At 44.7% G+C, this 27,201-nt stretch overlaps 1 protein-coding gene across 2 annotated transcripts in view; it reads right to left on the reverse strand.

The window, feature by feature from the left end:
* ttll7 (tubulin tyrosine ligase-like family, member 7) overlaps nucleotides 1–27,201 on the reverse strand; it is a 192,638-nt gene that overhangs the window by 153,093 nt on the left and 12,344 nt on the right. For both annotated transcript variants that reach the window (XM_060830002.1, XM_060830003.1), the window contains exons 2-4: nucleotides 19,422–19,543; nucleotides 14,313–14,380; nucleotides 11,813–11,971 (exon numbers count right to left, since the gene is read on the reverse strand). In XM_060830002.1, the coding sequence (XP_060685985.1) occupies nucleotides 11,813–11,971; nucleotides 14,313–14,380; nucleotides 19,422–19,543 (349 nt within the window). The remainder of the gene's footprint in view (nucleotides 1–11,812; nucleotides 11,972–14,312; nucleotides 14,381–19,421; nucleotides 19,544–27,201) is intronic.

Here is a 27,201-nt window from a genome sequence, read left to right on the forward strand (position 1 = left end):
CGAATGCTCCTTGGTCAGCCCCTTGCTCAAAGGACAGTGAGCTGATTGAGAATCTATCCTGAAAGTTTCCAAAGTTAGCCAGCTGGGGTGGGGAGCTGAGATCCACAGTTTGTAATTGTGCTCATGCTGCTTAATTGTTTCAATGATTCACTTTTCAGCTTCAGAAGGTTTTCAAAGTGTCAGCAGCTGTCAAGAACTGTTGATGACTTTCTTTCAGAACAACATCAAACAGGGAACAAGAGACCAAATCCCTGGTCACAAGCCCATTAATGAATGGGAAAATGAGCCTGCATCAGTTGACTGAGTGGAAGGATTTGAAATTCCCAAGAACAATTGATGGATTTAGGTAGAAGTGTCATAAGTGGGTAATTACTCTGACTTGTATTTTTTAATAGTTCCACTGGCTGGGGTCCTTAAATAGCAACTTTCAATCATTCTCCATGTTTGTGTACAACTGAGACTCTCTCCTTCCAGCAGAATAGTGAGTGCAAGCCATCTGCAATTATCCAGCAGGCTGTTGCCGGAGCAATCAGTACACAAGATTCTCTGTGTGCAACACCACCGGACCCCCAACCTGCCTGCTCACCATGGGACTTCAGCTCAGTAGGTAGCAACTTCAATTAAAGTCTGAGGATTGGGGGTTCAAATCCAGATCCAGACATCCGTAACCTGACAGTTAAACTAACCTTTGAAAATGAAACCTTGTGGTCTGTCAAGCCTACCCTGCCATTTATTATGATCATTTTGGGATTCACCGCTACTTTCAATCATAGAATCCCTACAGTGCAGATACTGGCCACTTGGCAAATTGAGTGTACCCCCACCCTTTGAAGAGCATCCTACCCAGTCCCAACCCTATCCCTGTAACCTTGCATTTTCCCTGGCTAACTCACCTAGCCTGCACACTACGGGGCAATTTAGCATGGCCAATCCACCTTAACCTGCACATCTTTGGACTGTGGGAGGAAACCACAGCACCCGAAGAAAACTCACACAGACACAGAGAGAATGTATAAACGCGATGCAGACACTCGCCCAAAGCTGGGATTGAACTCAGGTCCCTAGCACTGTGAGGCAACAGTGCTAACCACTGAGCCACCATGCCAGTCTAGGAGTGTTGCACAGTCAGCTGTCCTGTCTCTCTTTGTAAAAGCCCAACCTTTGTCCCTCAAGTAATAGTAAAATTAAAAAGAAGATTAAACACGCATCATTATATTGCTGTTCGGGGGAATCTTGCTGTGTGTGAATTGACTACAGTGTTTCCTACATAAGACCAGTGACTATATTTTCAAAGTTAGTGCATTGATGATCAGGCTCTCTGGAGTTTGAGATCGTGAAAGGCCCTTTTTATTGCAAATCTTGTGTTTGCTTACAATAAGTGTAAAAGCACCAAAGAGGAAAATGGGAAAGAAACCTGTTTCCCCAAAGTTTTAGGATCTAGAATGTTCTGCACATCAGTGCAGGAGAGGCAGGTTCAATCGTGGTTTTCAAAATGGAATTGAATAAGCAGCTGAAAAGGAAATATTTGTAGATGAGGCCTTTTCTGGAGTGCTGCATCAGGTTTAGGTTGCCCAGTTATAGGAAGCATATTATTAAGATGGAGAAGATTCAGAAAAGATTTACCAGGATGTTGCCAGGTATGGAGAGCTTGAGATATAAAGAAAGGCTGGATAGGCTGGGACTTACCTCTCTGGAGTGTAGGAGGTTGAGAGGTGACCTTATAGAAGTTTATAAAATAATGAGGAGTATAGATAGGATTAATGGTAGTTGTCTTTTCCTGAGAATGGGGGATTTCAAGACAAGAGGCCATATTTTTAAGGTGAAAGGAGAAAGATTTAATAAAGACATGAGGGGCAAATGTCTTACACAGAGGGTGGTTCGTGTGTGGAATGAACAGGAAGTATGGGATACAGGGAGATTTGGCTATCTGGATTCAGAATTGGCTGGCTGACAGAAGGCAGAGAGTGGTTGTAGGTGGAAAATATTCTGCCTGGAGGTCAGTGTTGAGTGGGGTCCCGCAGGGCTCTATTCTTGGGCCTCTGCTCTTTGTAGTTTTTATAAATGACTTGGATGAGGAGGTTGAGGGGTGAGTTAGTAAATTTGCAGATCACACAAAGGTTGGAGGTGTCATTGATAGTATCGAGGGCTATTGCAGGCTGCAGTGTGACATAGACAAGATGCAGAGCTGGGCTGAGAAATGGCAGATGGAGTTCAACCTGGATAAATGCAAAGTGATGCATTTTGGAAGGTCAAACTTAAGTGCTGAATATAGGATTAAAGACAGGATTCTTGACAGTGTGGAGGAACAGAGGGATCTGGATGTGCAAATACATAGATCCCTCAAAGTTGCCACCCAAGTGGATAGGGTTGTTAAGAAAGCATTTGGTGTTTTGACTTTCATTAGCAAGGGGATCAAGTTTAAGAGCCGTGAGATTTTGCTGCAGCTCTACAAGTCCCTGGTGAGACCACACTTGGAATACTGTGTCCAGTTCGGTCGCCCTACTATAGGAAAGATACAGAGGCTTTGGAGAGGGTGCAAAGAAGGTTTACTAGGACGCGGCCTGGACTGGAGGGCTTGACTTATGAAGAAAGGTTGAATAAGCTCGGACTTTTCTCTCTGGAGAGAAGAAGGAAGAGAGGAGACTTGATCGAGGTGTACAAAATAATGAGTGGCATAGATAGAGTCAATAGCCAGAGACTTTTCCCCAGGACAGGACTGACTGGTACAAGAAGTCATAGTTTGAAGATATTAGGTGGAAGGTATAAAGGAGACGTCAGAGGTAGGTTCTTTACGCAAAGAGCTGTGAATGCATGGAATGCATTGCCAATTGAGGTGGTGGAAGCAGAGTCATTGGGGACATTTAAGTGACTGCTGGACATGCACATGGACAGCAGTGAGTTGAGGGTTGTTACTATATTTTACATTAGGATTAAACCTCAGCACAACATCATGGGCCAAAGGGCCTGTTCTGTGCTATACTTTTCTATGTTCTACGTTCTATGTTCCTGAGGAAGTGGTGGATGGGGGCAAAATTACTACGTTTAAAAGACATTTGGATAATTACATGAATAGGAAAGGTTTGGAGGGATATGGGCCAGGAGCAGGGAGGTGGGACTAGTTTAGTTTGGGATTATGTTCAGCATGAACTGGTTGGACCAAAGGGTCTGTTTCCATGCTGTATGACTCTGTGACTCTATGACTCTTTATCTCTGGACAAAAGGCCAAAGAATGGAACGAGCTGAGTCATTCTTGTAGATAACCAGCTTGGATTTCTTTCATTTATTTAATTCATTCATTGGATGTGTGTCGCTGGATGGGCCCTATCCCCAACTAGCCCTTGAGAAGGACTTGGTGATCTTCCTTCATGACTTGCTACATTTGGTGCAGGGATATCCACTGCTGTCAGGGATGGAGTTCCCCGACTCTGATCTCCGAAGGAACAGCCATATATTTCCAAGTCAGGGTGGTGAATGACTTGGAGGAGAACTTGCAATTGGTAGTGCTCCCATGTATCTGTTGCCCTTGTCCCTGATGGGCCAAATGGTTTCCTTCCATGTTGTAACCACGGTGGACGATGGGGTTGGGTGAAGTACTCCCTACCTGTTATATGCCCCTTTCAGAATGCTTTATCCTGGACTACCTTCTTTCTCATGAGGGGCAAGAATAGGGTCTTTGTGCAGTCTTCTCTTTCCTGTCGAGAGATGCTATTACACACATCTGGACACTTTTCTTTTCTTGACTGCATCACCTTGTGTTTCTACTTAGAGTAGGATGATCACACGTTACATGCCAGGGAGGGTAACGAGAGAGGGAGGGGACTAAATTAAAATGAAGTTGGAGGGGTAAGAAATGCCTATCTCAGTCTGAAAGCTCTGAATAGTCAAGGTCTTTTTGCCAGGGTAGTGGAGTCCAAAACTAGAGGACATAGGTTTAGGTGAAATTTAAAAAATTTAAAAGATATCAGAGGGGTAACTTTTTTCACACAGAGGGTGGTGAGTGCATGGAATGTGCTGCCAGAGGAAGTGATGGAGGCTGGTACAATTGCAACATTTAAAAGAAAGGATTTAGAAGGATATGGGCTAATTGTTGGCAAATGGAACTAGATCAGTTTAGAATATCCAGTCAGCGTAAAGAGGTTGGACGAAAGGGACTGTTTCTATGCAATATAACTCATGACTTTATGTAAAGGCCAGTTTTTAATCAGTCTTGGAACCAAAGGTTATTGGGGAAAAGGCAAGCAAGTGAAGTTGCGGATTATCAGATCAGATTTCACTGAATGACAGAGCAGACTCAATGGGCTGAACGGTCTACTGCTGCTCCTACATTTTATGATCATTTAGAGTAACAAAAAGTAGCCCATTTCAATAGCTTCAAGAATTGCAGGAGGTGGAGGAGTTATTGTGCTGCAGCCACAGGAATCAATTATTGAGATGGTGCTTAGAAAGCACTAAACCCACTGACAAATCTGAGAAATTCAATAAGTACTTACACACGCAATCTCATTTAAAGGACTCTGTGAACTTCAGCCAAAGTCGAGCTTCAAGCACATTCAATCAGTTGTTTGCAGCTCATTAAAGTGTGATCACAGGAGTGATGAGATTTCTGAAGAAATTGTTTTCATTATTCATTCATGGGATGTGTATATCGCTGGCTAAGCCAACATTTTCGCTCATCTTTGAGTATCCTTCAGAAGGTGGGGGTGAGCTGCCTTCATGAACCACAGCGACCCTGGGCATGTAGGGTCACTCACAGTGCCATTAGGAAAGGAATTCCTTGATTTTAACCCATTAATACTGAAGGAACCCTAGCTAGACCCCACGTGGAGCACTGTGAGCAGATGTAGGTACCACACCTACAGATGGATATGCAACCGGTTCTGCTATAACACGTGCTTCTTCAACATGAATTGGCTATAACGCAATTGAAGAATTTAAATTGTTATTTGTAGAATACGAACTTTCTTTACCTGTATTGGCTATAATGCAATTCTGGCCCCATTAGTTTAATTGGCATGGCTATTGCACAACTTTCTTGTAACATGGGATCGCATGAGAACGGAACTATCACGTTATGTCAGAATCAACTATATTGGTCTTGGAGGGAGTACAATATAGGTTTAAAAGAATGATATCTGGACTTCAGGGGTTAAAACATGAGGAGAGATTATACAAATTAGGCCTGTTTTCCTAGAATTCAGAAGGATAAGGAGTGATCTGATCGTAGTCTTTAGGATCATAGCAGGAAAAGACAGGGTAGATAAAGAAAAACTATTTCCATTGGTTGGGGATTTTAAAACTCAGGGGCACAGTCTAAAAATGAGGGCCAGACCATTCAGGCGAGATGTTAGGAAGCTCTTCTACACACAAAGGGGGGGAGAGGTTTGGAACTCTCTTCCACATGCAGCAATGGGTGCTGGATCAGTTGTTAATTTTAAATCTGAGACAAATTTTTTTGTTAAACAAAGGTATTAAGGGATATGGGCCAAAGAAAGATATATGGAGTTAGGCCACAGATCAGGCATAATCTCATTGAATGGTGGAACAGGCTTGATGGGCCAAATGGCCAACTTCTGTTCCTATGTCCCTGTATATTTCTAGGACAGGATGGTGAGTGATTTGCAGGTGGTGGTGTTCCCATGTATCTGCTGCCCTTGTCTTTCTAAATGGTAGAGGGCAAGGATTTGGAAAATACTTTCAGAGGAGCCTTGATGAGTTGTTGCAGTGTGTCTTATAGATAGCACACACTGCTGCTACTGACCAACGGTGTGAACCAGCGGGAAAGGCACTTGCTCACTGAGATTATCTAACTTTGACATAAATATGTTGGTCCTCTCAGTCAGTGTGCAACACCAACACATCACCAACTCACCTGTGTTAGACACAGAAAATTCTGACAACACTCAGCAGATCAGGCAGCATCCGTAGGATAATCAAACAGAATTGGCGGTTCAGGTCAATTCAGGTCTATTCGGTTCTACTATAGTAAAATAAATACCCCCAAAACCACAAGGGAGAGGTGGTGGCAATGTCATTCCCCTAATAACCTGTAAACCTCTATAAAGCTCTATAGATGTGGCTTCAAATCCTACAGAACTTTCAAAATTAGTGCAGTTAACAAATCTAAAATGGAAAGTTAATCACACAAACAGCACATTGAATGTAGCAGTTCAAGATGTTCCTCTGGACCCATGGCGAGGCGTCACTGAAATTACTACACAGTGATGTCAACAAGCTTCATCCCACCATCAGACTTACCATGGATTACTCTTTAGTATTAGTCTCATTCTTGGACACACGCATCTCTATTAAAGACGGGTACCTCACTACTTCATGCCATTGTAAACCCACGGATAACAACACCTCCACATCATGGTAGTTCAAGAAGGCAGCTGACCACCACCTCCTCATGAGCAGCTAGGGACAGGCAATCAATGCTAATCCAGACAGTTGATGCCTATGAGTGACTGAATAAAACTTTGGCTACCTAGCTCATTAATGTCCTTTAGGGCATGAAATTTGCTATCATTACCCAGTCTGGCCTCCATGTGATCTAGTCTCACAGCAAAGTGGCTGACTCTTAACTGCCCTCTGAAACGACCTGGTAAGTCACTTAGCACAAGGGGCAATTAACAATGGGCAACAAATGGTGGTCCATACAGAAATACCCACATTCCCCTGTGTAATAATATAGCTTATTATTCTGCTGGGAGATGGGTATTTCCAGCATTTTCTAGCTTTATTTCAGGTTTCCTCATTTGAGAGTTTCCTATGTTGCTCATGCTTCATGTGCCAATGGAACGCTTCCTTTAGCAGAACAGGTTCAAGGGGCTGGTTGACCTACTTTTGTTCACACATCCTGAATAAGGCTGTGCTTTTATAGAATCCCATTTGGCCCATCAAGTTCACACCGACCCTGGAGAGTACTCCACCCAGACCCATTCCCCCTACCCTTTAACCCCACATTACCCACAGCTAACCAACCTAGCCTGGAATGGGAGGAGGAAACCGGAGCACCCAGAGAAAGCCCACGCAGACACAGGGAGGATGTGCAAACTCCACACAGACAGTCACCTGAGGCTGGAATTGAACCCGGGTCCCTGACGCTGTGAGGCAGCAGTGCTCACCACTGAGCCACTGTGCTTAACATTAGAGCAAGTTTCCTGATAAGTGGCCAGTTTCATTAACATTGCCATCAAATGTGGCATCGATCATGAAGATAATGACAATTCAGGAAGTCTTGAAGGGGCAAACTGAAGTGAAAAACGTTCATCTCAGTTTAACCTGGGTAGTGACATCAGGCAGGCTATAATACCAGTCAGAGTCAAAAATGGACAAATGTTCTGTTGTGTCTCAACCACTAGCAGGAATTAGAGACTGGTAAGGTTATATAGACCACTGTCTGAAAGGATATCAAGACCTTCAGGCAAATATAGAGATGATTTACAAGAATGGGACCAGGGAGGAGAGACCTCAGTTATACAGTCATAGAGTCATTCAGTCCAACCAGTCCATGCCGACCATAATCCCAAACTAAACGAGTCTTCTCACCTGCCTGTGCATGGCCCATATCCCTCCAAACAATTCTTATTCATGTACTTATCCAAATGTCTTTTAAATGCTGTAACTGTGCCCGCATCCACCACTTCCTCTGAAAGTTCACTCCACACATGAACCACTCAGAGTAGAAAAATTGCCCCTCATGTTCATTTTAAATTTTTCTCTTTCACCTTAAAAGTATGCCCCCCGTCTTGAAATCACTCACCTTAGGGAAGACACACCTGCCATTCACCTTATCAATACCCCGCCCGTGATTTTATAAACCTCTATAAGATCACCCCTCAACCTCAAGTTATTTCGAGAGACCGGAGTGGAAAAAGTTTGATAGAGGTGTGCAGCATTCCAAAGGGATTTGGTCAAGTTGGAAAGAAGATATTTCCAGTAGCAGGAGCGTTGGTGACCAGAGGATATAGATTTAAAGTAATTGGCAAGCGAACTACGGGTGACACTGGTGAATAAGTGATTATAACCAGACTGGTCACCAAGCTGGGATGGTGAAAGTGGTTTCAGCAGCAACTTTCAAAGGGAAATGGAACAAATCCTGGAAGGAGGGCAGGGCGGTAGATGTAATCTATATGGATTTCAGTAAGACCTTTAATTAGGTTTCACATTGTAGGCTGCTCTGGAAGGTTAGGTCACATGGAATCCAAGGGGAGCTGGCAAATTGGATGCACAGTTGGCTTGATGGTAGGAAGCAAAGGGTAATAGTGGAAGGATGCTTATCGGACTGGAGGCCTGTGACTAGTGGAGTGCCTCAGGGGACGATGCTGGGCCCGTTGCTGTTTGTTATCTATCAATGATTTAGATGAAAACATACAAGGCATGATTAGTAAGTTTGTAGACGAGACTAAAGTAGGAGGTATTGTGGACAGTGAAGAAGGTTATCAGCAATTGCAGCAGGGCCTTGATCAGCTGGGGAAGTGGACCAAGAAATGGCAAATGGAGTTTAATATGAATAAGTATGAGGTCTTGCATTTTAGAAAGTCAAATCAAGGTAGGAGTTTCATGGTGAATGATGGGGCCTTAGGAACAAAGGGACCTTGAGCTGATGTGCACGGTTCTCTGAAATTGGAATCGCCGGTAGACAGGGCAGTGAAGAAGGCTTTTGGCAGACTGGCTTTCAGCAGTCAGGGCGTTGAGTACTGAAGTTGGGAAATTATGTTGCAGCTGTAAGGACGTTGGTGAGGCCACACTTGGAGTTCAGTTTTGGTAACCTTGCTTTAGGAAGGATGTTATTAAACTGGAAAGCGTGTAGAAGAAATAAATTTACAAGAATACTGCCAGGACTCAACGGTCTGAGTTATAGGGAAAGGTTGGACAAGCTAGGACTTATTACTTTAGACTGAGGAGGAGACTGAGGGGAGATCTTATTAAAGTGTATAAGATCATGAGAGGCATGGGTAGGGTGAATACACTCAGTTTTTTCCCAGAGTTGGGGAATCGAGGACTAGAGAACATTAGTTTAAGGTTAGAGGGGAGAAGAATAAAAGGGAACCTTAGGATCAACTTTTTTACGCAGAGGGTGGTGCGCATATGGAATGAGTTGCCAGTGGAAGTGGTTGAGGCAGATATATTAATAATATTTAAAAGGCATTTGGACAAATACATGGATAGGAAAGCTTTAGAAAGATATGGGCCAAATGCAGGGAAATGGGATTAGCGTGGATGGACATTCTGGTCGGTATGGACCAGTTTGGGCCGAAGGGCCTGTTTCCATGCTGTAGTACTTTATGCCTCATTTGCAGGGCTGTGCAGAGAGAGCAAGGGTGGGGGAGCAAATCAAATAACTGTTTCAAAAGGCTAGCACTGGTATAATGGGCCAAATAGCCCTCTGATGCTTCTCAACGATTGTAAAATCGATAAAATATTGCTGCTATAAAATCAGTACGGTTGCTCTTTGATAATCCAATAGGTGTAAAAGCAAGTCTGTCTAGGTTCAAACACCACTTACAAGCATCAGTTATGACTCCGTTGCTATCATTCTCACCTCTGCTTTCAACAATTATATCCCAATCCACAGAGTTGAGTGCAAAAGCCAAGGCTGACGCTCTATTGCAGTACTGAGGGAATTGGCAAATGTGCTATGCTTCGGGTGACCCACTAGACTGAGGTCAGTCTGTGCACTCAGGTGAATGTTAAACTTCCATAATGCACCATTCACAAAGCAACAGGGATACTCTCCCCAGCGTGCTGATCAATATTTATCCCTCAATCAGCGTCACAAAAAACAGATTCAGAAGTTGCTGAAGAAATTCAGCCGGTCTAGCAGCATCTATAGCCCAGGAAACACAGTTAACGATTTGAGTCCAATGTTAACTCTACTTTCTTTCCACAGCATTTTCTGGTTTTGTTTCAGATCTTCAGCACCCACAGTTCTTTGTTTTATCACAATAATAGGTGACCTTGCAATGATCACATCACTGGTTATAGAACATAGAACATAGAAAAATACAGCGCAGTACAGGCCCTTCGGCCCTCGATGTTGTGCCGATCCAAGCCCACCTAACCTACACTAGCCCACTTTCCTCCATATGCCTATCCAATGCCCGTTTAAATGCCCATAAAGAGGGAGAGTCCACCACTGTTACTGGCAGGGCATTCCATGAACTCACGACTCGCTGAGTAAAGAATCTACCCCTAACATCAGTCCTATACCTACCACCCCTTAATTTAAAGCTATGCCCCCTCGTAATATCTGACTCCATACGTGGAAACCTCCATATGGGAGGTTGCATTGCACAGATTGGTTGTTTCCTCCATTACCATGGAGACTACACCACAAAAAATGCTGTGTTGGTTGCAAAGCACCTTGGGACATCCACTGATAGTGAAAGGTGCAACATAAATGCAAGATTTTATTTTCTAAATTGACTGAAAAATCCAAGCTCCTGGCTCTCAACATGACACTCAGTATTTGCCTTCAATTAGACCTCCTGATTGCATTGAAAGTTTGAGCTGATTAAACTGCTAATGTGGAGAAAGGGCATTTCCAATTCACTAAATTGGCGTTAGCTTCAAGCACTCACAGAGAGAGACACCTACCCAGTACAATGGAGAATAAAGTTCCATCTATACGGTCTATACGATCACTGTTGGTCCTGCATCTGCCTGAGATACAACATCAGCAAGAAACAGTGATTGCAGCACAATAGTTTTTCACTTTGCACACCACCTGGAGCCTCCCAGAGTGAGTTTGGTAACTGTGACAACGTTCAAATTAAACCAGAAATAGCTTTGAATTGTACAGGAACTGATGCCAGAGAGTTGAATTCTCTGCCACAGAAAGTGGCTGAGAACAAAATATTGAATGTTTTCAAGAAGGAGTTAGATATAATTCTTAGAGCTGTAGGGATCAAAGGGTATGTGTGGGGTGAAAGTGAGAACAGAGAACACAGTTGGATGATCAGCCATGGTCATGCTGGACAGTGGAACATGCTCAAAGGGCTGAATGGCCTACTCCTGCTGCTAATTTCTATGTTTCTATGATATGAGACTGTAAAATGCATTGATCAAAGGCTTGTTCCAGTTCTGTCCTTGTTTACTGTTAAGTTTGTAGAGCTGGGGCAAATATCCATATGACACGTGACTGGCTGGCTCCTATTTCCTTTGAACCATCAAACGAACCAAATCCTAAATATTAACAACGCCTCTTTGAAAAACTGCCTCCCAATATCGATAAGTCTTCCACCAAATTAAACAGAACCCTCTCCCTCATTGTACAGCCAGGCAAGCCTTATTGCTCAGCTCCTGGATGGGGGCAACTCCAACAACACTCAAGAAGCTTGACACCATCCAGGACAAAGCAGCCACTTCCATTCTCATAAACATTCACTCACTTCATTATTGATGTACAAGAGCAGCAGTGTGTAACATTCACAAGATGCAGTGCAGGAACACACAAAGGCTCTTTCTAAAATCAGGACCTCTACCCCAAAATGTGGGCAGCAGAAACATGGGAATACCACCATCTGCGAGTTCCCCTTCAAGCCACTGACTTGAAGGGCTTTTGCCCGAAACGTCAATTTTCCTGATCCTCGGATATTGCCTGACCTGCTGTGCGTTTTCAGCACCACTCTAATCTAGACTCTAATCTCCAGCATCTGCAGTCCTCGCTTTTTCCTTGGAAATGCACCACTGTTGCTTCAGTATCTCTGGGTCAAAATCCTGGAACTCCTTCCCAAATAGCACTGTGGAGTCCCTAGGCCCCAAGGGCAGCTGAGGTTCAAGAAAGAAACACACACACACACACACGTACCCATGACCCATCGCTCCATTGGCTGGCTTGACTATAAAGGTCTTCTGTCTGCGTCTCTTTCGGAGTTCCTTCACACAGTTCTGGAACTGAGTGTATTCCGCAGGAAAGATCCAGGTCCTGGGGGTGAAGCAGTATTCCTGAGATTGACTCTTGATCATCCTGAAAGTAAAACACGGATGATAAACAGAGGAATCCACACCACGGCAGAGCGCTCAAAACTGAAATCATGAAAATCTGCGGGGAGAATTTTCAACAGAAACTGAAGAATGAGAAATCAGGTGGAAATGAAAGCGTGTGGCCATTGAAAGGAAAACTCATTCCCTAACAATTTAAGCACTGGCTTGCAGGGTACAGCAACTGACTCAGGAAAACAATACTTGGCTAAAAAGGGTTAAATTATAAGAACAAGTTACACAGACTCAGGAATAGACTTGGACGCGGAAGGTGGTGCGTTGATCTAATTGAGAAGTTTCAGATGGTTGAAGGAAGAGATAGGTCAGTTGGGGAGAAACAATTTCTTCTGCTAGTCCAGAACAAGTGGGAAGATTCAGGGCAATGTCTGGAATGATTTAGATGAGAGAACTAAATGCATTATCTCCAAATTTGCAGATGGCACAGAGGGTGGGAGGGTGAGCTGTGAGAAGGATTCAGTGATGATTCGGTGTGCATGGAAAAACTGAGTGAATGGGAAAATACATGGCAGATTCTGCACAATGTGGATCAATGTGAGGTTATCCACATTGATAGCAAAAACAGGAAGGTGGATTATACTCCGAATTGCAATAGATTTGGCAAGTGGGAGGTGCAATGTGACCTGGGTGTCCTTGTACACCAGTCACTGAAAATAAGCATGCAGTGCAGCGGGCAGTGAAGGAAGGAAATGGTACGCTGGCCTTCACAACGGCAGGTTTCTAATACAGGAGCGCGGATGTCTTGCTGCAATTATACAGGGCATTGGTGAGACCACACCTGGAGTACTGAGTTGGAGTTTTGGTCTCCTTATCTGAGGAAAGGTGTTCTGGCAATGCAGGGAGTGCACCAAAGGTTTACCAGACTAATTCCTAGGGTGGTAGGACTTACGTATGGAGAGAGAGTGGATCAGTTGGGGCTATATTCCCTGAAATGTATAAGTATGAAGGGGAAACCTCATAGAAAACTATAAAATTCGAAGGCTTGACAGGAAGGATTTTCCCAATGAACACAGAGTCCAGAAACAGTGGTCACAGTTGAAAGAAATAGGTAAACCATTTCAGACTGAGACTAATCTTAGAAAACCTTCCTCACTGTCTACTATGCCACCAAGTTTGGTGTCATCTGCAAACTTACTAACCATGTCTTCTATATTCTCATCCAAATCATTTACATAAACGATAAACAAAAGAGGACTCAGAACTGATCCCTGTGGAACACCACTGATCACAGGCTTCCTGTCCGAAAAGCAACCCTCCACCACCATCCTCTGTCTCCTGCTGTTAAGCCAATTATGTAGCCAATTGGCAAGCTCACCTGAATCCCATGTTACCTAACTTTACTAATTTGTCGACCATGTTGAACCTTGTCAAAGGCTTTACTAAAACTCAAATAAACAACGTCTACCACTCTGCCGTCATCAATCTTTTTGGGAACTTCCCCAAAAAACTCAATCAAGTGAGTCACAATTTTCCTCGCACACAACCACGCTGACTATCACTGATCAATTTTTGCCTCCCTAAACGTCCATAAATTCTACCTTTTGTAATCACTTCCAACAATTTACCAAAATCAGACTCACAGGTCGAGAGTTCCCCGGTTTCACCTTCTAATTTTCTTAAACAAAGGTCCAACAATAGCCACCTGAAGGGACTTTCCTTCAAAACTTGTGTTCTTGAATCCCAGATCTGTTGAACTAATGCAAAGACTCACACCTGCTAAGTCCATTTACCTTTAAGAGTGTGGTGCTGGAAAAGCATAGCAGGTCAGGCAGCATCCGAGGAGCAGGAAAAACGACATTTCGGGCTGGAGCCCTTCATCAGGAATGAACAAAAACCAAGCGGACTTTGACAGGAAATATATAAAAGACTCCGGTCCGAAACGTTGATTTGCCTGCTTCTCGGATGCTGCATCTCCAGCATCTGCAGTCCTCACTGCATTTACCTGTCTAACTCACAGTGACACCTTGCTATCCCCAGCCACTGGCCCAGTCATCTTTCCTGTGACATGTGAGTACCATCTGGAGCCCAGTTACTTCCCCCTTGCTGCTGTGTTACACAGTCTGGACCGACACATCCTCTTCACACGGAGCTGGTAAACTCTCCTCTGAACATTGCCACTTGCTGTGAAGGTGTCAAATGGTGGGGAGGTTGGTCCACATACACGCACGCGCGCACACACACACACACACACACACACACACACACACATTGCTCATTCTCAAACATGCTCACTCCCTAATAAATGCCACCTTGAGATTCCGATTCCAATTCTAAAGGAGACAGAAATCTGGCCAGCCTAGGTCACTTACTTGGCCATGTTTCTTGCCAGACAGTCCTTACGGCAAATCTCTCCCATTCCAGGAAAATGGTTGATCCTCTGAAAAGGCAAAAAAAATGTTTGCATACAGCATCTGTAAACAGTCACAGCGTCAGAAATTGAGCTGGAGGAGGCAGAGATGTAGTGATAACGTCACTAGGCTGGTAATTCTGAATCCCAGCTTAATGATGTGGGCACATGAAGTTCACTTGGGTAGATGGTGAAATGTGAATTCACCCATGACAAATCTCAAATAAAATAGCCAACTAGTAGCTATGTAACCATTGTCGATTGTTGTAAAAACACAATCTGACTTTTGAGTGCAGTAGTTGGAACGTCATGTTGAGGTTGGAGAGGACATTGGTGAGGCCACTTTTGGTACACTGTGTACAGTTCTGGTCGCTCTGCTACAGGAAGGACACTATTAAACTAGAGAGAGTTCAAAAAAGATTTACCAGGATGTTGCCAGGACTGGACAGTTTGAGTTATAAGGATAGACTGGGACATTTTTCACTGGAGCGCAGGAGGTTGAGGGGTGACCTTATAGAGGTTTTTGGATCATGAGGGACATAGATAAGGCAATTAGCAAAGGTCTTTTCCCCAGAGTAGGGCAGTTCAAAACCAGAGGGCATATTTTTATGGTTAGAGAAGAAAGATTTAAACAGGACCTGAGGGTGATACAGTTACAACATTTAAAAGATATTTGGACAGATACATGATTAGGAACAGTTCAGAGAGATATGGGCCAAATGCAGGCTAGTGGAACTTGTTTAGTTTGGGCAACTTGGTCAGATTGGATGAGTTGGACCAAAGGGTCTGTTTCCATTCTGTGTGACTCTATGACTCTAATTCTAAACGGGTTGCAGGTGCAGAGGGATCTGGTGTATCTGTGCATATATCATTGAAGATAGCAGGGCTGATGGAGAGAGCAATTGTTAAAACATAACTTAACCTGGGTTTTATTAATAGAGGCATAGAGTACAAGACAAGAGCAAGATCATTTGATACAATGCCACATGGCAGATTGGTTAGCAAGTTAGAAATGTTTGGGATTGATGGGTCCCTAGAAGCATAGATTAAAAGTTGGCTAAAGGATAGGAAACAGAGGGTAGATATAGATGGACATTTCTCAGATTGGAAATGAGTGGGTGGCACGGTGGCACAGTGGTTAGCACTGCTGCCTCACAGCGCCAGAGACCCGGGTTCAATTCCCACCTCAGGCGACTGACTGTGTGGAGTTTGCACGTTCTCCCCGTGTCTGCGTGGGTTTCCTCCGGGTGCTCTGGTTTCCTCCCACAGTCTAAAGATGTGCGGGTCAGGTGAATTGGCCATGCTAAATTGCCCGTAGTGTTAGGTAAGGGGTAAATGTAGGGGTATGGGTGGGTGGCGGGTCGGTGTGGACTTGTTGGGCCCAAAGGGCCTGTTTCCACACTGCAAGTAATCTAATCTAAAGTTGAAAGTGGTGTTCCCCAGATATCAGTGGTGGTACTGTCGTTTTTCTGATTTATGTAAATAATTTGGAGATAGGTATTGAGGGCAAAATCTCTGAATTTGCAGATGATACTGAACCAGGGAGAATAATGAATTGTCAGGAGGACACTGAGTGACTTGAGAGGAACATTGACACATTGGTCAAATGGCAGACACCTGGCAGATAAATTTTAATATAGAAAACTGTGTGGCAATGCATTTTGGTTGAAAAAACATAGAGAGAAAATACAGGCTCAATGGTGCAACTCTGAAGGGAGAATAGGGACCTTCGGGTTCAGGTATATAATTCTCCGCAGTTGGAACTGTTGTTGAGAAGGTTTATAGGATCCTTGGGTTTATAAACAGAGGCATAGAGTATAAAAGCAAGGAAGTGATGCTACACCTCTACAAATCATTGGTCAAACAACATTTGGAGGATTGTGTTCAGTTCTGGGCACCTTATTAAAGAAGGATGTTAAAGCAAAGGGTTCAAAGGAGTTTTACTCTAATGATCCCAGGAACAAGAGATTTTGGATACAAAGGACAGATTAGAGAAATGGAGCTTATTCAGCTTGGAGCAGGTCAGAGGTGACCTAATTGGGGTATTCAAAATTATGAACAATTTTGACAGGGTAAAGAAGGACAGTTAGCATGGCAGTAACTCGGGGCCACAATTTCAAGATTTTCAGAAAGAGAGCTAAGAGTGAGATGAAGAGAAACTTCTTTACCCAAGTTGTTGGGATTGGGAACGCACTGCCTGGGAGAGTGATAGAGGCGGATTCCATAGGAGGTTTCAAATGGGAGCTGGATAGATATCTGAAAGTGATGAATTGAGAAGGCTATGGAGATAGGGCTAGAGAATGGGACTGCCTGGTAGCTGTTTCAGGAGGCAGTAGAGATATGATGGGTCAAATGGCCTCCTCCCACACCATAAAATTCCAAGATTCTATCTAGGGGCCATGGTGAATGAGAACCAGCCTGTTGGGGAGAAAGCTCTTCAATACACAAAGGGTAGGAAAGGTTTGGAACTCTCTCCCACAAATGGTAGTGGATGCTGAATCAGTTGTCAAGTTTAAATCTGAGATAGATAATCTTTTTGTTAAGCAAAGAAATATTAAGGGATATGGGCCAAAGGTAAGTAAATTGATTTAGGCCACAGACCAGGCATGATCTCATTGAATGGTGGAACAGGCTTGAGGGGCTGAATGGCCTCCTCCTGTTCCTAACTGCTTCAGCAATGAGGAATCATCATATCAAACTGTTTCTCTCCATTCCTCGGTCAGGCTGTGTAAGACAGGTTTAATTTCACTAAGGTAACCCTGCATTCTTCAAAACTGTTTCTCTTCTTATACAGATCCTGCTCAGTTCCTCCAGCAATTTCAGTTTTTACTGCTGGAGCATTGTGTACAGTTTTGTCCTTTTTATTTAGGAGCGATACATTTGCCAGAGACACAGAGAAAAGGCGGGAGGGGGGCCACTAGATAATCCCTGGGATGCCAATATTGTTGTATAAAGAAGGACTCAGCAGATTACATCTATTTTCTGTACAGTTTTGAAGAATGAGGGGCTATCTTAGCGAAATTACACACTTCTTACATGGGAATGGAGAAATGAAGTTACTTTATTAGATTACTTACAGTGTGGAAACAGGCCCTTCGGCCCAACAAGTCCACACTGACCCGCCGAAGCGCAACTACCCATTCCCTCCATTTACCCTTCACCTAACACTACGGGCAATTTAGCATGGCCAATTCACCTGACCTGCACATCTTTGGACTGTGGGAGAAAACCAGAGCACCCGGAGGAAACCCACACAGACACGGGGAGAATGTGCAAACTCCACACAGTCAGTCGCCTGAGGCGGGAATTGAACCCGGGTCTCTGGCGCTGTGAGGCAGCAGTGCTAACCACTGTGCCACCGTGCCGCCCACTTTTAGTCTAAAACCAGGGGATATAACCTCAGGATCAGGGAAAAGCTGGGTAAGAATGTGATGAGGACAACTGTCTTCGCTCAGAGGATGACAAATCTTGTAACTCTCTAACTCAAAGGGCTGAGAAAACTCAAATCAATAAAATTAAAAATCACAAAACATTTATTTGGAAGTACTAGCTTTAGGAGCACTGCTTCTTCATCATGTGGTTATGGAGTACTCCCACCTCAGTCCAACATCAAGTCCTCCACATCATGTCAATCAATAAACAGGATCCATAGATATGTGAAGACTTTAAGGGACACAGAGATTGTATGGGACGATGACATTGAGGCAGTAGATCAGCTATCATCAAATTAAATGGCAAAGGAAGCTTGATGGGCTGAATGGCCTACTTCTTCCACTTCCTGTGATCAAGAGCAGCTCATTTAAAGACAATTAGTGGGCGGCATGGTGGCTCACAGCACCAGGGTCCCAGGTTCGATTCCAGCCTCAGGTGACTGTCTGTGTGGAGTTTGCATATTCTCCCCGTATCTGTGTGGGTTTCCTCCAGGTGCTCCCATTTCCTCCCACAGTCCAAAGATGTGCAGGCCAGGTGGATTGGCCATCCTAAACTGTCCATAGTGTTAGGTGCATTAGTCAGAGGGGGTGAGTTACTCTTCGACGGGTCGGTGTGGACTTGTTGGGCCGAAGGGCCTGTTTCCACACTGTACGGAATCTAATCTAATCTAATCTAATTGACAGGAAACAATATCCAAAGCCCTCACCAAGTTAACAAAAATAAGGTACAGTATCTGTAAGTGTAACACAGTAAAGCAGCAGTCAGACATGGCACAATGTACAATGAGGCAAAGAAATAATTCAAAGTTCTCTCTTTATGGAATACATAAGATTTGAACAGGAACATTTTAAGTGTGGACTGGATGGAATTCATGAGTTACAAGACAGTAAGGTGGTGCTACCCCCTGGTGGTGTGGGGAAGCAGTGCAACTGTCTGAGCTCAAAGTCCACAGCCAGCAGATGCACAGCACAGAGAATCCCAAACAACAAACCCAAATCCCACATTGCAGCCCTTTCTCTGCCAACAATCTGCTGCTACACCCTGTCAGGCAAAAAGGGGAGCGTGATGATGGGGGTCAAGTCTTGGCTGTACATTCCACAGCAAGGTCTCTGACACAGAGAGCATAGAAACCCTACAGCGTGGAAACAGGTCATTTGGCCCAACAAGTCCACACCGACCCTCCAAAGGGTAACACACCCAGACCCATTCCCCTACCCAATGACTTTAAGTTATTGCAACCACAACTTGGGAGCCGCTCCACTCTCTTCTCCCTTCATCACCCCAGTTCCTGCACACACCTCATCAATCCACTCTCCACAGACGTCACCCATTTAAAATAGCAATGAAGAGAATTCTTTTCTCACATAAGGTTGGGAATCTAGTCCTGAAAAGTATAAGACTTTCAATATTTTAAGGCAGAGGAGAATAGATTGTTGATAAGCAAGGGAAAGGGAGTGAGGGGGTATAGGAAGTGGGTAGTTGTGATTGTGGAGTAATCAGATCATTGAATGGGACAGCAGGTTCGAGGGGCAGAATGGGTCACGCCTGATTCATGATTAGACAGTCGCCATTATCAAAAAGGCAAAGTGAGCTCACAGCTGAGCGATGAGGGTGGCTGTTTAAAGCCACGCTGATGTACCTGATAGTTTCTCAGATCCGCAATCCTCTCCTGCTGCACAGCGGCATCATTCCAGATCAGGTTGGCAGTGTCATCTTCTTCCCGGGCTCGGGAAAACCCTGCTTCCAATATCGCCAGGCGCACTGCAAAAACAGAATGGGAAACCACCTGGTTCCTGTGGGTCAGTAACCTTCACAATTCAGGCAATGTGAGGAGCAGTTTATCCCACATTCACCCTCTGTCCCAGAGCTCACTGACCACACTGTCGCTCAAACCTAGAGTCATAGAATCGTACAGCACAGAAACTGACCCTTTGGTCCAACCAGTCCATGCCGACCATAATCCCACCTGCCTGCACTAGTCCCACCTGCCTGCACTTGGCCCATATTCCCCCAAACCTTTCTTATTCATGTATTATATGTAAATATTCTTTAAACGTTGTAACTATACCTGCATCCACCATTTCCTCTGAAAGTTCTTTCTACACATAAACCACTGTCTGTAAAAATCCTGCCCCTGCCACCTTAAAAATATGCCCCCTGGTCTTGAAATCCCTCCTGTGCTGGGGAAAACATCCTTGTCATTCACCCTCATCTATGCCCCTCATGATTTTATAAACTTCTTTAAGACCACCCATGCTATATTCCACTGAAAAAAACTCCCAGCCTATTCAGCATCTCCTTATAACTCAAACCCTCCATTCTTGGCAACGCCCGGGTAAATCTCTTCTGAACCCTCTCCAAGTTAATAAAATCCTTTCTATAACAGGGAGACCAGAACTGGATACAATATGCCAGAAGAGGCTCTAACACAATACACTCTAAATTCCCATCTAGCTGACCAAATCTCTGCCCATCCTTCCCGATTTCTGTACAGCCCTCCAGTAGTTTCTCTGAGATCTGTACACTCCTCCAAATCTGCACTCTCTCATGGCACCATCTTTCATCACTCCACCTCTGTCCATAAGACCATAAGACATAGGAGTGACAGTAAGGCCATTCGGCCCATTGAGTCCACTCCGCCATTCAATCTTGGCTGATGGGCATTTCAACTCCACTTACCCGCATTCTCCCCATAGCCCTTAATTCCTCGATACAACAAGAATCTATCGATCTCTGCCTTGAAGACATTTAGCGTCCCGGCCTCCACTGCACTCTGCAGCAATGAATTCCACAGGCCCACCACTCTCTGGCTGAAGAAATGTCTTCGCGTTTCTGTTCTGAATTTACCCCCTCTAGTTTTAAGGTTGCGTCCATGGGTCCTAGTCTCCTCGCCTAACGGAAACAACTTCCTAGTGTCCACCCTTTCCAAGCCGTGTATTATCTTGTACGTCTCTATTAAGTCTCCCCTTAATTTTCTAAACTCCAATGAATACAATCCCAGGATCCTCAGCCGTTCCTCACATGTTAGACCAACCATTCCAAGGATCATCCGTGTGAATCTCCGCTGGACACACTCCAGTGCCAGTATGTCCTTCGTGAGGTCTGGGGACCAAACCTGGACACAGTACTCCAAATGGGGCCTAACCAGAGCTTTATAAAGTCTCAGTAGCACAACGGTGCTTTTATATTCCAACCCTCTTGAGATAAGTGATAACATTGCGGCACGGTGGCACAGTGGTTAGCACTGCTGTCTCACAGCGCCTGAGACCCGGGTTCAATTCCCGACTCAGGCAACTGACTGTGTGGAGTTTGCACGTTCTCCCCGTGTCTGCGTGGGTTTCCTCCAGGTGCTCCGGTTTCCTCCCACAGTCCAAAGATGTGCGGGTCAGGTGAATTGTCCATGCTAAATTGCCCGTAGCGTTAGGTAAGGGGTAATAGGTAGGGGTATGGGTGGGTTGCGCTTCGGCGGGTCGGTGTGGACTTGTTGGGCCGAAGGGCCTGTTTCCACACTGTAAGTAATCTAATCTAATCTAATCTAAAAAATTGCGTTCGCTTTCTTAATCACGGACTCAACCTTTAGAGAATCCTCGACTAGCACTCCCAGATCCCTTTGTACTTTGGCTTTACAAATTTTCTCACCGTTTAGAAAGTAGTCTATGCTTTTTTTTTGCCAAAGTGCAAGACCTTGCATTTGCTCACGTTGAATTCCATCAGCTATTTCCTGGACCACTCTCCCAAACTGTCTAGATCCTTCTGTAGCCTCCCCACTTCCTCAGTACTACCTGCCTGTCCACCTAACTTCGTATCATCTGCAAACTTCGCTAGAATGCCCCCAGTCCCTTCATCCAGATCATTAATATATAATGCGAACAGCTGTGGCCCCAATACTGAACCCTGCGGGACACCGCTCATCACCGGCTGCCATTCCGAAAAAGAACCTTTTATCCCAACTCTCTGCCTTCTGTCAGACAGCCAATCCTCAATCCATCCCAGTAGCTCACCTCGAACACCATGGGCCCTCACCTTGCTCAGCAGCCTCCCGTGTGGCACCTTATCAAAGGCCTTTTGGAAGTCTAGATAGACCACATCCACTGGGTTTCCCTGGTCTAACCTACTTGTCACCTCTTCAAAGAATTCCAACAGGTTTGTCAGGCATGACCTCCCCTTACTAAATCCATGTTGAAGAGCCTTGTCTTCAGCAGTTTGGCCCTGAGCCCTGGAATTCCCTCTCTGAACCCATTCATCTCACTCCTCCTTAAAACCCAGGATTTTCTCTCAGCTTTGGGTCATGTAACCTAATATCATTTAACATAGGGACTTGGGACAACGTTGATTTGATAATCATACCTGTGTTGCACTTTGGCATGCTAGAGCAAATCAAGTGTGTTAAAGCAATGCACATCATTGTTGTTGCATACAGTTAATTGAATGGATCAGATGATTTTGTTTTCCTGTCTGCTACCCTCAATAGTCTGTATTACTAACCTCAATATGTCGACAGTAGTTTATAGGTGACTTATAGCGACATTACAACAACATAGGACACAGGAGCACAATTAGGCCATTTAGCCCCTCAGACTTGCTGCAATATTCAAGAAGATCACCGCCCAGATTTATAAAACTTATAAAACTCAGTGGGCGGCACGGTGGCACAGTGGTTAGCACTGCTGCCTCACAGCGCCTGAGACCCGGGTTCAATTCCCACCTCAGGCGACTGACTGTGTGGAGTTTGCACATTCTCCCTGTGTCTGCGTGGGTTTCCTCCGGGTGCTCCGGTTTCCTCCCACAGTCCAAAGATGTGCGGGTCAGGTGAATTGGCCGTGCTAAATTGCCTGTAGTGTTAGGTAGGGGGTAAATGTAGGGGTATGGGTGGGTTGCGCTTCGGCGGGTTGGTGTGGACTTGTTGGGCCGAAGGGCCTGTTTCCACACTGTAAGTAATCTAATCTAAAAAAAAACTTGTCTTACTTACTCACAAGAGGAAACATCCGTCCTACATCCACCTGGTCAAGACTGTTCAGAAGCTTACACACTTTAATCAAGTGGAGTCTTTAGACGATTCAGCTACAACTTTTATGAGGCAAGATTTTCCACACAAATTAGATTACTTACAGTGTGGAAACAGGCCCTTTGGCCCAACAAGTCCATACCAACCCACCGAAGCGAAACCCACCCATTTCCCTACATTTACCCCTTACCTAACACTACGGTCAATTTAGCACAGCCAATTCACCTGACCCGCACATCTTTGGACTGTGGGAGGAAACCAGAGCACCCGGAGGAAACCCACGCAGACACGGGGAGAACGTGCAAACTCCACACAGTCAGTCGCCTGAGGCAGGAAATAAGTGCATGAGAGTGAGGAGGATTTCACTGGATCCCCTAGAACAGTCAAACAGGACTAGACAAGGTAAACACAGGAAGGTTGCTCCCAATGACCAGCAAGTCCAGAACGAGGCATCAGAGTCAAAGGATAAAGGGGAGGCCAATTCAGACTGCGATGAGGAGAAATGAGGAGAGACGTTTTCACCCTGAAAGTGGGGAGCCTGTGGAATTCTTTGTCACAAGCAGATTTGAGACCAAATTATTGAATGTTTTAAAGGAGATCTTTATAGGGAATCTTGATCATGTGGGCCAGCAGGCTGAGGAGTGGCAGGTAGAGTTTAATTTAGATAAATGCGAGGTGTTGCACTTTGGTAACACAAATCAGGCAGGAGTTATACAGTTATTGGCAGTGCCCAGGAAAGTGCTGCTGAACAGAAAGGCTGAGTGGTGCAGGTACATAATTGTATGAAAGTGCTGTTGCAGGTAGACAGGGTGGTGAAGAAGGCAGTTGGCGCCTTGCCTTCATTGGTCAGAGCACTGAATACAGATAAAAAACAAAAGAACTGCAGATGCTGTAAAAACAGAAGTTGCTGGAAAAGCTCAGCAGATCTGATAGCATTTGTGAAGAGAAATCAAAGTTAATGTTTTGTGTCCAGTGACCCTCCATCAGAATTCACTGAACACGGAAGTTGGATGTCATGTTGTGGCTGTATAAGACAATAGTAAGGCCGCATTTGAAGTACTGCGCACAATTCTGGTCTAGGAAGGCTGTTACTAAACTGGAAAGGGTGCAAAAAACATTTACCAGAACGTTACCAAGACTGGAGGGCTTGAGTGACAAGGAAAGGCTACATAGGCTGGGACCTTTTTCTCTTGAGTGGAGGAGGGTAAGAAATGACTTTGGAGAAGTTTATAAAATAATGATAGGTATAGATAAGATGAGTGGCCAAGATCTTTTCCCCAGTGTAGGGGAGTACAAAACGAGAGGGCATAGGTTAAAGGTGAAAAGGGAAAGATTTAAAAGGGACTTGCAAAGCAATGCTTTCACATAGAGGATGGTGTGTGTATGAACGAGCTGCCAGAAAAAATGGTGGAGGCTGGTATAATTACAACATTTAAAAGGCATTTAGACCGGTACATGAATAGGAAAGCTTTACAGTGATATGGATCAAATGCAAGCAAATGGAATTAGTTCAGTTCAGGAAATTTGGTCAGCATGGATGGGTTGGGCTGAACGGTCTGTTTCCATGCTATATGACTCTATTACAGCATGATGCCTCACAGCACTGGGGACCCGGGTTTGATTCCAGCCTCGGGTGACTGTCTGTGTGGAGTTTGCACATTCTCCCCGTGTCTGTGTGAGTTTTCTCCAGGTGCTCCGGTTTCCTCCCACAGTCCAAGGGTGTGCAGGTTTGGTGAATTGGCCATGCTAAATTGCCCGTAGTGTCCAGGGATATGTAGGGTAGGTGCATTAGTCAGGGGTTAACAGGGTAGGGGAATGGGTCTGGGTGGATTAATCTTCAGAAGGTCGGTGTGGACTTGTTGGGCCAAATGGCCTGTTTCCACACAGTAGCGTTTTTATGATTCCATGATTCTGAGGATATAGATATCTTTCTTAGGCTAAAGGAATCAAAGGGTATGCAGAGCAAGCAGGAGCAGAGGACTGAGTTGGGTGATCAGCCATGATTGTATTGTATAGTGCAGTAGGCTTGAAGGGCTGAATGGCCTACTCCTGTTCCTATTTTCTTCATTTCTATCAATTTAAAAGAGTTATAGAGTCATAGGGTTTTACAGCACAGAGACAGGCTCTTTGGCCCAAACTGGTCCATACTGACCAAAATGTCCATCCACACTAACCCCATTTCCCTGCACCTGGCCCATATCCTTCTAAACCTTTCCTATGCATGTGTTTGTCCAAATGCCTTTTAAATGTTATTAATGTACGCACCTCAACCACTTCCACTGGCAGCTCATTCCATATGCGTACCATCTTCTGTGAAAAAAGTTGCCCCTCAGGTTCTCTTTCCCCTCTAACCTTAAACAGATACCCTCTAGTCCTCGATTCACCAACCTGGGAAAAAGACTGAGTGCATCCACACTATCCATGCCTCTCTTGATCTCATACACCTCTATAAGATCCCCCTTCAGTCTCCTACCCTCTAAAGTAACGAGTCCTAGCTTGTCCAATCTCTCCCTCTAACTCACAGTCATAGAGATGTACAACATGGAAACAGACCCTTTGATCAGACTCGTCCATGCTGACCAGATATCCCAAACCAATCTAGTCCCACCTGCCAGCACCCAGCCCATAACCCTCCAAACCCTTTCTATTCATATACCTAACCAAATGCCTCTTAAATGTTGCAATTGTACCAGCCTCCGCCATATCCTCTGGCAGCTCATTCCATACACGTACCACCCTCTGCGTGAAAAAGTTGCCCCTTAGGTCTCTTTTTTATCTTTCCCCTCTCACCCTACATCTATGCCTTCTAGTTGTGGACTCCCTGACCCCAGGAAAAGACACTGCCTATTTACCCTTTCCATACCCCTCATAATTTTGCAAACCTCTATAAGGTCACTCCTCAGCCTCCGACGCTCCAGGGAAAACAGCCCCAGCCTGTTTAGACTCTCTCTATAGCTCAAATCCTCCAACCCTGGCAACATCCTTGTAAATCTTTTCTGAACCCTTTCAAGTTTCACAACATCTTTCTGATAGGAAGGAGACCAGAATTGCACGCAATATTCCAACAGTGGCCTAACCAATGTCCTCTACAGATGCAACATGACCTCCCAACTCCTGTACTCAATACTCTGACCAATAAAGCCTTCTTCAGTATCCTATCTATCTGCGATTCCACTTTCAAGGAGCTATGAACCTGCACTCCAAGGTCTCTTTGTTCAGCAACACTCCCTAGGACCTTACCATTAAGTATATAAGTCCTACTAAGATTTACTTTCCAAAAATGCAGCACCTCGCATTTATCTGAATTGAACTCCATCTGCCATTTCTCAGCCCATTGGCCCATCTGGTCAAGATCCTGTTGTAACCTGAGGTAACCCTCTTCGCTGTCCACTACACCTCCAATTTTGGTGTCATCTGCAAACTTACTAACTGTACCTCTTATGCTCGCATCCAAATCATTTGTGCAAATGACAAAAAGTTGAGGACCCAGCACTGATTCTTGTGGCACTCCACTGGTCACAGGCCTCCAATCTGAAAAACAACCCTCCACCACCACCCTCTGTCTTCTACCTTTGAGCCAGTTCTGTATCCAAATGGCTAGTTCCCCATGTATTCCATGAGATCTAACCTTGCTAATCAGTCTCCCATGGGGAACCTTGTCGAACGCCTTACTGAAGTCCATATAGATCACATCAACTGCTCTGCCCTCATCAATCCTCTTTGTTATTTCTTCAAAAAACTCAATCAAGTTTGTGAGACATGATTTCCCATGCACAAAGCCATGTTGACTATCCCTACTAACCAGTCCTTGCCTTTCCAAATACATGTACATCCTATCCCTCACAATTCCCTCCAACAACTTGCCCACTACCGAGGTCAGGCTCACTGGTCTATAGTTCCCTGGCTTGTCCTTACTATCCTTCTTAAACAGTGGCACCACGTTTGCCAATCTCCAGTCTTCCGGCACCTCACCTGTGACTATCGATGATACAAAAATCTCAGCAAGAGGCCCAGCAATCACTTCTCTAGCTTCCCACGGAGTTCTCGGGTACACCTGATCAGGTCCTGGGGACTTATCCATCTTTACCCGTTTCAAGACATCCAGTACTTCCTCCTCTGTAATCTGGACATTTTGCAAGATGTCACCACCTATTTCCATATCCTTTTCCACAGTAAATACTGATGCAAAATATTCATTTAGTATCTCCCCCATTTTCTGTGGCTCCACACAAAGGCCGCCTTGCTGATCTTTGTGGGGCCCTATTCTCTCCCTAGTTACTCATTTGTCCTTAATGTATTTGTAAAACCCTTTGGTTTCTCCTTAACCCTTTGCCAAAGCTATCTCATGTCCCCGTTTTGCCCTCCTGATTTCCCTCTTAAGTATACTCCTACTGTCTTTATACTCTTCTAAGGA

Source organism: Hemiscyllium ocellatum, chromosome 9 (assembly GCF_020745735.1).
Source record: "Hemiscyllium ocellatum isolate sHemOce1 chromosome 9, sHemOce1.pat.X.cur, whole genome shotgun sequence".
Classification (NCBI taxonomy): domain Eukaryota; kingdom Metazoa; phylum Chordata; class Chondrichthyes; order Orectolobiformes; family Hemiscylliidae; genus Hemiscyllium; species Hemiscyllium ocellatum.